Below are 12,756 nucleotides of genomic sequence, written 5' to 3'. Positions count from 1 at the left end.
AACGGTGGTTCCCCAGAAGGGAATAGTTGGTTTGTAGGGTGGAGTTTATGGTTTTGTACCTGTCCGAGGTCCCACGCCTCCTGAAACCTCACCCTCTCCAGGCTTGTGCTCTGAAGCCCTGACTGCTACGTCACATTGGCTGTCATATGGGGGCCACCTCAGCAGCATATAAGGATACAGAGCCCACCATTTTCTCCAGAGGAACTGATCTCTGCCATCTGGAAAGCAGTTGTAATTCTGAGTGATCTCCAGCCCTCACCTGGAGATTGGACACATTTTACCTCAGAACAGCAAAACTGTTTAGAATGCTAGTCACACACCTGCAGCCTCTCCCATGCTCTGAAGCCCTGACTGCTACATCACATTGGCTGTCATACGGGGGCCACCTCAGCAGCATATAAGGATACAGAGCCCACCATTTTCTCCAGAGGAACTGATCTCTGCCATCTGGAAAGCAGTTGTAATTCTGAGTGATCTCCAGCCCTCACCTGGAGATTGGACACATTTTACCTCAGAACAGCAAACTGTTTAGAATGTTAGAGGCAAAAGCCAATCAAGTCGCATATGCAAACGACCTCTGTGTTCCGAGGCAAAGGCCAATGAGGCTGCATATGCAAATAACCTCTGTGTTCTGACTGGCTATGGGGGGGAGAGGAACAGCAAAATGTTTAGAATGTTGGAGGCAGGACTCAGGCAAAGCAGCCAGTGGATAGGGAGACCCTCTGAATGACAGATCAGAGAGCGAACTGATTTTGGAGCATGTGGAATGTTCTAAAGAAGTGCCACCACCATTCGGAGGACAGGTCAAACGGTGGCTCAATGGAGCCCTCCAGATTCAGTGGCAGCGCACCATATTCGGGGGGCAAGGATGATGGGGAATGCTGTTGCTTTCAGTGAAGAAGAGATTGGATTTATACCCCGCCTTTCACTTGGAGTCTCGGAGTGGCTTACAATCTCCTTGATCCAAGGTCACCCAGCTGGCTGCATGTGGAGGACCAGGGAATCCAGCCTGGTTCTCTCAGATTAGAGCCCGTGCACTTAACCACTACACCGAACTGGCTGGCGGGGCTTCGCTGAAGCATCTAGATGACCTCTGCAGGAAACAGGATGGGGGATTAAATGGACCTTTGGTCTGGTCCAGAAGGGATTTTCTAGTGTTCCTGAGTGCCTCATTCATTCATACAGCGAAGAGCACTCATACACAGAGGACTTGGCAGAGCCGTCTTCTTGTTCTTCCTTCCCACTTCCACCCCTTGAGCTCATCCCTGTTTCTTGTGCCGAGCATTTCTAGGACATCATTTTTTTTTTTAACATTAGCTCATCCGGTTTATTAAGGCGACAGACACAGAAATGACTGGAGGGTGAGCCTCACAATGGCATCGTCTTCCACTTGCTAAGCCATTTAAGAACCCAGCACTTTCGCCCTGAAACCGGCTTCACCCCAGGGAAATCAGCAATGCCAAGCTGGTTTAAGCACACAGCGTCTCATTCGAGCAGTCGGCAGATTTGTTTTACAAGCACCCAAGGTGGAAAGAGACTCCCACGTTTATAGTTTACTGCTGATGCAAGAAATGGGGTGGGTAGGGAGGTGAGCGTTTTTTTTAAATATCAAGGGCACAATTCAGCAGAAAACCTTGCAGTGCAAGCTCTGTTGCAAGGAATGGAGCCCGCCCAAGAGCTCAACGGTGCTCCTGTGCAGCTCCCTTTCATCTCAATGGAAAGTGCGCAGCAGACGTTTCTACCGCATTGGGCCTTCTGATTTCTGCACTACTGGAGGCTCCGTTGATGCAGTGCAATGTTCTTGTGCTTGTCGGGAAACAACACGAGGGCTTTGTGTCACACATGCGATGGGATTTTTTTTTGCTTTTTCAGTCACAGGCTGGCTCAGACATGTACCAAGAGCCAGTTTAGTGTGAGTGCCTGTTTGGTGTAGTGGTTAAGAGTGGCATGACCCTAATCAGGAGAACCGGGTTTGATTCCCCACTCCTCCTCCACATGAAGCCAGCTGGGTGACCTTGGGGCAGTCACAGTTCTCTCATGGCTCTCTCAGCCCCAACTGCCTCACAGGGTGTCTGTTGTGGGGAGAGGAAGGGAAGGTGATTGTAGGCCGCTCTGAGACTCCAAAAGAAGGACGGCGTATAAATCCAGCTCTTCTTCTTTTCTGTTTGTGACCAAAGAACATAGGGAGAAATAGCTTCACCCCCTACCCCAGTTTTCACATCTGCCACTCCATGAAGCCACTATTGGCTCTTAACACTATGTGTCAACATGTGCATTACATTACTTTTTTTTTTTGTTCAGTCGCACAGTCGAGTCTGACTCTTCGCGACCCCATGGACCAGATCCCGCCAGGCCCTCCTGTCTTCCTCTGTCCTCTGAAGTTTGCTCAATTTCATGTTAGTTGCATCGATGACACTGTCTATCCATCTCATCCTTTGCCGTCCCCGTCTTCTTTGACCTTCAATCTTTCCCAGCATCAGGGTCTTCTCCAGTGATTGCTCCCTTCTCATTTGGTGGCCAAAGTATTTGAGCTTCAGTTTCATTATCTGGCCTTCCATTACTTACCTGGTGGTACATATGTTTCACAACAGAGCCAACAGTGGCTCTATGTGGCAGTTTGCAGATGCAAAAAACAGAGTGTGTGTATGCATGTGTGTGTGTGCGTATGTGTGTGAGGGGAGATACAGCCACTTCTCCCTGTGTGTCGTAATTGCAAGCAGAAAAGAGCTTCATGCGTGCCTGGGAGCCACAAAACTCTGATCGCTCATGTGATACAAAGTTCTTATGTTGTTCCCCAATAAACACGAGGGCTTTGTAACATGGAGATGGGAGTTTCAAGCAGACAGAGCAGCTAGAACATTTATGTTTTATCTTGGCCTAGGCAAGGAAAGACAGGTGTCTAAATTAGACTGCAATCCCATGCCTATATACTGGGGAATAAGCTTTGTTAAACATATTGGGCCTTTTGTCCTAATAGACATGCACGAGACTGAGCATGAAACGTCATTTCTTTTTTTGCTGTCAAGTTGCAGCTGACTTATGGCGATCCCGTAGGGTTTTCAAGGCAAGAGAGGTTCAGAGGTGGTTTGCCACTGCCTGCCTGTGTGTAGCGACCCTGGTATTCCTTGGTGGTCTCCCATCCAAATACTGGCCAAGGCTGACCCTGCTTAGCTTCTGAGATCTGGGCAATGTTCCCTCTAAGCTGTGGAGTCTTGTGAGCAAAAATTCTACTTTGTGAGCTACTGGCATTAAAGTTGTGAGTGAGCAATTTGGCCGCTGCATAAATTAGTTTGCTCTGGAGCCATCCCTTCCTGAGCTAAGACAAAAATGTGTGAGCTAGAGGCTAAAAACCTGTGAGCTAGCTCACACTAACTCAGTTTAGAGGAAACACTGGTCCTGGGTATGGATTCTTGCTTTGGAAGTTTAACACAATCAGTGGGCCAGAAGGATTTTAGTTTTTTTTAAGGTAGACCTTGCAAAACCAGTTTTTCCACTTGAGTCTAGGTGACTCCAGAGCTCAGGACAGACTGTGAACCGAGCAAGAGAAGGGAGCCAAACTAGTACTCTTTTATATGAAGACTGCATGCTCTCATGCGGAGTTATTCAAGGCTGTTGATGGGAGGAAGGCTCGGAAAACCTGCCCCAGAAAATCAGTTACGGAGTAGAGACAAGGGCACGTGGTGGGTTAGAAGCTCAGAGGATGTCTTGCCCACCGTTTCGGCAACAAAATATCCTATAGGACAGAATTCTCTCTCATTAGACTCTCTTTTTTCAGAGATCCCTGCTTTCAAAAAATAAGAGACTTAAATCCCATTAAAATAAGGCAAAGAGCTAGATTTAACGGGAGCGCTTTGCATATATGTAGAGACTCTCTTAATACAAAAACAGCAGAAGACAAATAGTCACTCTGGGACCGCAGCAGTGAGGCATCAGTTTGGCTTTTGCCAGCAGCCAAGGCCTGACTGGGGAGGGAAGGCGGCACGGTACAGCCTGATCTCGTCAGATCTCGGAAGCTAAGCAGGGTCAGTAGTTGGATGGGAGACCACCAAGGAAGACTGCGTAGAGGAAGAAGAGTTGGTTTTTATACCCCGCTTTCTCCACCTGAAGGGAGTTTCAAAGACGCTTACACCACGGGCACCTTGAGAAGTAGGTGGGGCTGAAAGAGTTCAGAGAGAACTGTGAGTGGCCCGAGGGCACCCAGCAGGCTTCATGTGGAGGAGTGGGGAACCAAACCCGGTTCTCCAGATTAGAGTCTGCCACTCTTAACCACTACACCACGCTGGCAATGCCCAACCACCTCTGTTCCTCCCTGACTGGAGGGATGATTGAAAGGCACGCCCCCCCCCTCTCTGCCAGGAAGATCAGTACCTCAAGGGAAAGATTAGCCTTGCTCCAGCCACTGGCCAGAGAACATGCAGCCACGGGAACTTGATTCCCTTCTCCCCGCCAGGAAGAATTCAGCTGTAATAGCCAGTTGCCCTGGAACGGCGGAAGCGCACAGAAGGACTCTCTACTCTATGACACTAGGCAGAGGATGGAGGGCGCTGGGTAGGTTTTTGGTCCCCCCCCCCATTGTTTTAATCTATCGTAAAGGAACCTGGATATCACAGGGCAGAAAAGCAGGAGCGTAAACCTTATAGTTGGACTATAATGAAGGCCGAGCGCTGAAGAATAGATTCTTTTGAACTATGGTGCTGGAGAAGACTCTTGAGAGTCCCTTGGACTGCAAGAAGATCAAATCAGTCAATCCTAAAGGAAATCAACCCTGACTGTTCCCTGGAAGGCCAGATAATGAAACTGAAGCTCAAATACTTTGGCCACCAAATGAGAAGGGAGCACTCCCTGGAGAAGACCCTGATGCTGGGAAAGATTGAAGGTCAAAGAAGACGGAAACGGCAAAGGATGAGATGGTTAGACAGTGTCAGAGATGCAACAAACATGAAATTGAGCCAACTTCAGAGGACGGCGGAAGACAGGAGGGCCTGGCGGGAGCTGGTCCATGGGGTCACGAAGAGTCGGACTCGACTGTGCGACTGAACAACAACAAAACCTCTAAAACAAATAAGGTACTAACAAAGTGAATCCATTCAGAAAGCCCCAGCACTTCTGCATCAATAATTTCTATTCCATTCCGCCAGAGCTGAGCCAGTAATGTAAAAGGATGTTACTGTTACTTCCGTTTTATACATGATGGCTAGTTTTAATTATTTGGATTGCTGGCCACTCTGAGTGCTCTTAAAGAAGAACAGTTGATCAAAATCTCTTAAAAAACAGAGGCCGCAAAAGTGAACCAGGCAAAAGTCTGCCAAAGTGGTTACCGTTGTTTGCCGCAGCGAGCAAAGACGGCAAGGTCCACTTTGGATAAGTTGACAGCCTCAGCCAAGGAATCCGTGTTAGCCTCAAATATAAATCCCACCTGATGGATTTTGACAGCCGTAACTTAAAACTCAAAAGTTCTGCATTTATATAGTTTTGTTTTGTTTTGCTGAACGGGGGAAAGCGCTCGTCTTCGCCTGAGGTTGAAAGTGTTCCTGGGTGGCTAAAGGGGGCCACGAGGAGAAAACACACCCTTCTCCTCGCGCACCTTTATAATGCTCCTAAGACGTTTCTGGCAAATTGGCAGGAGAAGCGCATGTAACTCATAATTGGTGATTCAAATGCAATCAAGAACAAATAAATTCCTGTTCAAATCTTATTATTCATAGACTGAACTTGCTTTTGAGGCAGAATTACCTTCCTTGGGCCCCAGCCAAGCATAAACACATATTAAATCTTTATGTTAATCATACGCCTCAAACGGGCTTCGTCCCACCATGTTGCTGATTTGAGGATGCAGCACTTTTTTTTTTTTTTTTAAAGGAGCCTACTCAGATTTTAGTGGAATTTCTGACACGGCTACTCTGAAGGTTTGCACATGGAGCCATGGACGTTTTTGTCTGGTGAAGACAGCAAGTCAAGGATCGCAGACTGAAGAGTATGACATCAAATCTGCATTAAAAAAAACCCCTCTAAATGAAAGAATCTCAATACTACCGTGTGTGTGTGCCGTGCAAATGAGGGGGACCCATGCTTAGACTAGGGTTGCCAGCTCTGGGTTCTGGGTTGGGAAATAAGTGGAGATTAGGGGTGTGGGGCCCAGAGAAGGTGGGGCTCAGGGAGGGACCTCAGCAGGGTCTAATGCCACAGGGTCCACCCTCCGAAGCAGCCATTTTAAGGAATTGACGTTGGTGAAAGCGGGAGATCTCCAGGTGCCACCTAGAGGTAGGCAACGCTAGCTTGGACCCATGATTGCTGTTAAAAACCTAAGGCTCTCTAGGCATCGTGGCACAGATACAGAGGGTCTACATTCACAATACAAGAGGAGCCCTGCTGGGTCAAACCGATGATGCACCTGGGCTGGAATCTTGCTTCGTGTAGCAGCCATCCAAATTTATTTATTTATTTTATACCCTGCCCTCCCCGCAAGCGGGCTCTGGAAGGCCTATAACCAACCATCAAGCAAAAAGGTCCACGTCGTTATTAACTCCCAATAACAGGTATTCACAGATATTCTGCCTCTGAACAGGGAAGCTTCAATTACTCACCATGGCTAACTACCATCCCCATTACTATATCCTGTGGTGGTGAGTTCCACACGTTAATTAAGAGTAGTATGAACCTGCTGCCCATCAGTTTTGTTGGTTCCCCTGGGGTGTTGTAGAAGAGGCAGAAAAAGTTCTATCCCCTTTCTTTACTTCATGCATAAGTCTACAGAACCCCGTCATGCCCTACCCACTGTTAGTTATCTTTCTTCCTCAACTGAAAAGCCCTACAGGCTTTAGCCTCTTCACCTCTTTCGATTCCGGCAGCAGGATATGCAACGGGGTTATCAGCTGCAAATATTCAAATGTCAGCTGGAGAGCCATGTGAAGAAAATTCCATTAGCGGCATCTAAGCTTCATTATGTTCTTGGCAGACCTAATTAGCAGACACAAAGAATTCCTTGTGCCTCTTCTTGAGAAGTTATTTTACGTAGATGATGATATTTCCACATTTTGGACCCACCTAATGCATGAAATGAGAACATGCCAAATATTATCCCTTGCTCCAGAGACACGGCAACACCCCCCCCAAAAAAAAAAAAGGAAAGGAAGAAACATCTCCTACCTCTTCTAAGTCTTTGCCTGGCATAGCCATTAACCAACGTCTCTCTGCCACCTGCAAGAGGGAGCATTTGCAGAACCCAGCATGGTCTGTGAAAACAGAGTCTGTAACATCCTTCCTTCCTTCCGCCAAGTCCCACAAGCAGACATTTTGATCACGACCCTGGCTTTAAGAATGAACATTATACATCAGATAACTAAACCCCCATACCTTAACTTTTGTACCTTCTATTTTCCTTTCCTTTCCTTTCATTTATTAGCTTCATTGACCAGAGGTCTTAAGCCAAACGTACAAACAGTTACTATAAAACACATTACATATCATTACAAGATAGTTTTATTGTAAAAATGTTTGGTCTAAATTAATAAACATACTTATAAACAATATTAATATACAACATTTTATAAACTTCCATAAACTCTATAAAATCCCATGATATTATGGAAATTAATTGTAAAAATTTTAAAATTTGTATACATAAAACTACCTACAGCATTTCAAAGCTGCTTTAAAATAGCACTATCGATACATATTTTGCCACCAAGCGAGTCGTTTCAGGGTCCTCATCTGCTAGCAGTATGGTTATTATCACCCAAGGTTCCATAGGGAAGTGATGTCTATGTAAAATAGGAGTAATCCAACAGGATCTGGCGTCAATCCACTGGTGGCAAAATAACAAAAGATGATCTAAGGCCTCTATTGCACCTGATCCACAATCACATGATCTATTTGAATACTGTTTTTTAGCAAAACAGCCACTTAGCTCTGCAGTACCTTCTACTTTATAGCAGACCCCACCATGTCAAAGTACCGAATACCGCATGCCACGATGCAAATGTATTTTATGGGCTTAACAGTAGGGCAGATAACTGGTCCACCTGGATCACTACTGTCCACTTTGACAGTCTTAGAAAGGTTTCTCCCTAGCATCTGCTACCCGAGATCCTATTACTAGAGATGCCAGGGGTTGAAGCCAGGACCTTGTGTATGCAAAGCAAGTGAGTCACAGTTCCTTCTTAAACGATGCTCCCGTTTTATCCAGTCATCTGTTTATCCAGCTTCCTTCCATTAAGATACAGGAAACCGGATTACATTTTCTTATTTGCCCAACAAAGAAAAATTGATCTTGAAATTATTTAAAAGGTTAAAGCAGACTGATAAGGTTGTTGCAAAGATGAATCAAATGTCGGAGGAGGAGGAGATTGGATTTATACCCCGTCCTTCACTTGGAGTCTCAGAGTGGTTTACAAACTCCTTTCCCTTCCCCTCCCCACAACAGGCACCCTGTGAGGTAGGTGGGACTGAGAGAGCTCTGAGAGAACTGTCCTTCAGAGAACAGCTCTGAAAGAACTTATGACTGACCCAAGGTCATCCAGCAGCTGCGAGTGGAGGAGTGGGGAATCAAACCCGGTTCTCCCAGATTAAAGTCTGCGCACTTAACCACTACACCAAACCAGCATCCGGGCACACCTGCTTTGCAGAACAAGGTTCTAAGACCACAACAACAGAAAGAGATTTTATCAATTGATACACTCCGTGGACTGCAGGACCCATTGCTAGAAATCAGTTCCACAAAGCTCTTGAGACCCAGCGGCTTTGGAAAGTGCTTGAAGCCTGCTGATGTTTTTATGGTCATTTAATATTCTTACAACAGAAGGTAAAATTGGCAGCCTGGGCCAGTGAAAGTCCTAAACTGCAACCTATGTCTTACAGGAAGGAAGGAAGGAAGGAAGGAAGGAAGGAAGGAAGGAAGGAAGGACGGACTGGTTTGTTTGCTTTTTATTTTGCCCTCCTGGGATAGCAAAGTCTCCCAGAGAAATATAATGCATGATCTAGAGACAGAAAGAGGGAAGAAAAAAGCAAAGCAGGAAAGCGGAGCAGACAGAAGAAAGCAGGGAGAAGAAGGAAGGAAGGAAGGAAGGAAGGAATGGTTTGCTTTTTATTTTGCCCTCCTGGGATAGCAAAGTCTCCCAGAGAAATATAATGCATGAAATGGCAATGAATCATGGCTAGATAAAGCTATGTGGAAGTGGAAAGTATCATCAAGTTGCAGCGAACTTATAGCAACCCCCTGGGGTTTTCAAGTCAAGAGACATTCAGAGGAGTTTTGCCATCACCTGTCTCTGCATAGCAACCCTGGACATCCTTGGTGGTCTCCCATCCAAATACTAACCAGGGATGACCCTGCTTAGCTTCTGAGATCTGATGAGATTGGGCTAGCCTGGGCCATCCAGGTCAGGGCAAAGATGTGTAGGCTGCTGCAAGAAGTTAAAAATGTGGACCAGTTCATTTCACCTCTGATTCCCAAATGGAAAATGGTTGAAGGAAAACCACATATACAGGTAACAACAAGTGTGCTTATGGAGCTTACTGGCACTAGGTAGTGACAGCCACTTCCTGGAATGATCCTCCTGGTTAAGTATTTCTTTGCTCCACACAGATTAGGGATCCAGTAAAGCTCTCTCTCTCTCTCTCTCTCTCTCTCTCTCTCTCTCTCTCTTTCTTCCTCTCTATTTCTCTCTCTCTGTCTCTCTCTCTCTCTCTCTCTCTCTCTCTCTCTCTCTCTCTCTCTCTCTCTCGTTTTGCATTTCCACAAAGGAAAGATGGCAAGAAAGATTCTGAAATGACTTGAGGGATGGAAAGTTAAGGGACCCTGCATGGAGAGAACTGCAGCCCCGTAAGATTACAGGTATTTCCAGACAGGCATTTTCATGGGGTAGCATACGTGAGATGAAAAACGTATAATTATGTTGACAATTCAGATTTAATACGAGTCTTCTGGGGTGCTAATTGTGGTTATGCAGACGACAACAAATATAAATGCTAATGTGGTCTGCTGCAGAAGATGTCTTTTCTCGATAAACATGTCAAAACATCTCCAAATCAGACTGATGCGCTGGCAATCTGCTCCAACGGAAGGCGGAACATCCAGCCAGTCAAAGCAACAACAAACCTTGTGGCATCTTAAAGAGGATCACAGATTGACTGCAGCGGAAGCTTTTAGGGAATAGAGTCCACTACCGTCAGGTGCGCAAAATATCATCCTCAACTGATGGACTGTTTGTTTGTTTTAACAATGCATTCCCCACCTTTCAATCAAATGGCATCCGATGACGCAAGAAATCTAGTTCCAGACAGAGCAGAGCTCCTGTCTCGTCTCTTGACGGTGGAGCGCTTTGGATGTCAGAAATCAAACACCAACTTCGATTCAAACGCCACTGCCGAATTTCAGATCCAAATGAGCCCGTTCAGCAGTCTGGCTGATTGCCTTAACATTACACATTTGCTGCTTAGCCGTAACACAGATAACATTTGTTTTCGTTTGCTCTCAGGTCACTGTCGACTTATGGCAACCCCAGAGGGGTTTCAAGGCAAGAGATGTTCAGAGGTGGTTTGCCATGGCCTGATCTGCATAGTGTCCCTGCCGTTCCTTGGTGGTCTCACATCTAAGTACTAACGACCCTCCTTGGCATCTGAGATGGGGCTAGCCTGGATTATCTAGGTCATGGCACCTACCGATAGCTACCTAATCCTAGTAACACCTGCCAGAGATATGCGAGCCCAGCAAAAACTGGAAAGCCACCATAAGGCTCGTGATAAGATGCTACCAGTGTTCCCTCTAAGCTGAGTGAGTGTGAGCTAGCTCACAGTTTTTTAGCCTCTGGCTCGCACATTTTTGTCTTAGCTCAGGAAGGACGGCGCCAGAGCAAACTGATGTATGCCGTAGCCAAATCGCTCACTCACGACTTTAATGCCAGCAGCTCACAAAGTAGAATATTTGCTCACAAGACTCCACAGCGTAGAGGGAGCACTGGATGCCACATAGGGATTCAAGCAGATCAGACACGCAATGTCATATTTTAACCCTTCGGGAGAGGTAAGCTTTTCTTTCCTGTGCAGCGGTCTGTTGTGCCTGTACTATAACAGATCTACGTATAGCACCCTGCTTCTGTATGCAGAAAGCTGTTGGTGGCACGATGACCTATATACATGGGTAAGTACCATTATCCTGAGGGGGCTTTAAACAAGTTTTTTCTTTCTGCATAGGCCAGTACCTGTCTCATTGCAAATCTGCATCTACATGGATTTCCAGAACCTCTAGAGCAAGAATTTTTACAAGCATGTCATTTACCAACCTAAGAAGTGTATTTCGGTTGCCTAAAGTTTTCACCCAAAGCACTGATTTTCCACCATGACCGTTCAGCATTCTATCCATCCTGTGTGTCTTTATGTTCCAGATGTGGATCTGCCCATCCGAAGACCTAACACAAAACAAAACAAAAGAAATAAAAAGGAGTTTCTTCAGGAATACGTCTTGCTGCTCTTGCAACTGTGCGATCCTAAGCAGAGTTATACCCTTCTAAGCCCATTGATTACAATGGACTTAGAAGGGTGTAATTCAGCTTTGGATGGCACTGCGAGAGTATCAAGCCCTGCCGCTGTTCACAGACATTACTGAATGTGCAAATGGGTTACTGATCAGTAGTGGGCTGATTGTTAGAGGGGCCATGGCTCGGTGGAAGAGCCTCTGCTTTGCATGCAGAAGGTCCCAGGTTCAGTCCCCGGCATCTCCAGCTAAAAGGAACCAGGCAGGAGATGATGTGAAAGACCTCAGCCTGAGACCCAGGAGAGCCACTGCCAGTCTGAGTAGACAATGCTGCCTTTGATGGACCAAGTGTCTGATTCAGTATAAGGCAGCTTCATGTGCGTGTTCACTTTCCCTTTTTTTAAAAAATGAAGGTTCGGAGCCTACTATATTTCACGTCATGTCTTACAATCTTGTAAGGCATCAAGGTGGGATTACAAACCAGCTGGCCCGTAGCTACGGTGGGGGCTATTTGGGGCTCCGGCCCCTTTCTTAAAGGGACAGCCCCACAAGATTTTTGCCTGACAATGCTTTTCTACTATATTTCACGTCATGTCTTACAATCTTGTAAGGCATCAAGGTGGGATTACAAACCAGCTGGCCCGTAGCTACGGTGGGGGCTATTTGGGGCTCCGGCCCCTTTCTTAAAGGGACAGCCCCACAAGATTTTTGCCTGACAATGCTTTCTAATTAGTTGCTGTAGATTTTCCGGGACGTGTGACCGTGGTCTTGGCACTGTAGAACCTGACGTTTCGCCAGTAACTGTGACTGGCATCCTCAGAGGTATAAACACAGAAAGATGGAGTACTCTCTGTGTCAAAGTTAAGAAGAAAATGGTAGGCTGTAAATTTATATCTACTCCAGATAAATTTACTCCAGTAAATTTACTGCCTCCCATTTTCTTCTCACCTTGACATGTGGGGTGTTTTGGGGGGTGTTTATGCAGCCCCGCCAGAAAAAATTTGCCCCAACGAGCTTCCATGGCAGAAATGGGATTTGAACCTGGATACGCCAGAGCTAAGTCAGTCACCCTAACCACTACACAACACTGGCTCACCTGTCATATTGTCCTTCCTGCACTCACCCTGAGAAAAGAAGGGGAAGTTCCGGTTTTGGATCTGCGCAATGAAAGCACAGAGTATTGACTGCATCATTGGCTCCTCGGAGAACGTACTGTGGATCCGGAGGGGGGAGGGCCATATCTGCAAAAATACACAAACAGCACCTGCGGAAGAAAAGTAATCAGA

General features: G+C 46.3%; 1 protein-coding gene across 3 annotated transcripts in view; it reads right to left on the bottom strand.

Annotated features, from left to right (window-relative positions):
- Positions 1–12,756, bottom strand: part of GNB1L (guanine nucleotide binding protein (G protein), beta polypeptide 1-like) — a 79,630-nt gene that overhangs the window by 18,717 nt on the left and 48,157 nt on the right. For all 3 annotated transcript variants that reach the window (XM_015410118.1, XM_015410117.1, XM_015410119.1), the window contains 3 exons: positions 12,594–12,734; positions 11,280–11,405; positions 7,147–7,309 (listed from right to left, as the gene is read on the bottom strand). In XM_015410118.1, coding sequence (XP_015265604.1) covers positions 7,147–7,309; positions 11,280–11,405; positions 12,594–12,709 — 405 coding nt within the window. In that variant the 5' untranslated portion in view covers positions 12,710–12,734. The remainder of the gene's footprint in view (positions 1–7,146; positions 7,310–11,279; positions 11,406–12,593; positions 12,735–12,756) is intronic.

Source organism: Gekko japonicus, unplaced genomic scaffold (assembly GCF_001447785.1).
Source record: "Gekko japonicus isolate JY-2015 unplaced genomic scaffold, Gekko_japonicus_V1.1 scaffold490, whole genome shotgun sequence".
Lineage (NCBI taxonomy): Eukaryota > Metazoa > Chordata > Lepidosauria > Squamata > Gekkonidae > Gekko > Gekko japonicus.
This window is presented reverse-complemented; position numbering and strand designations above follow the sequence as displayed.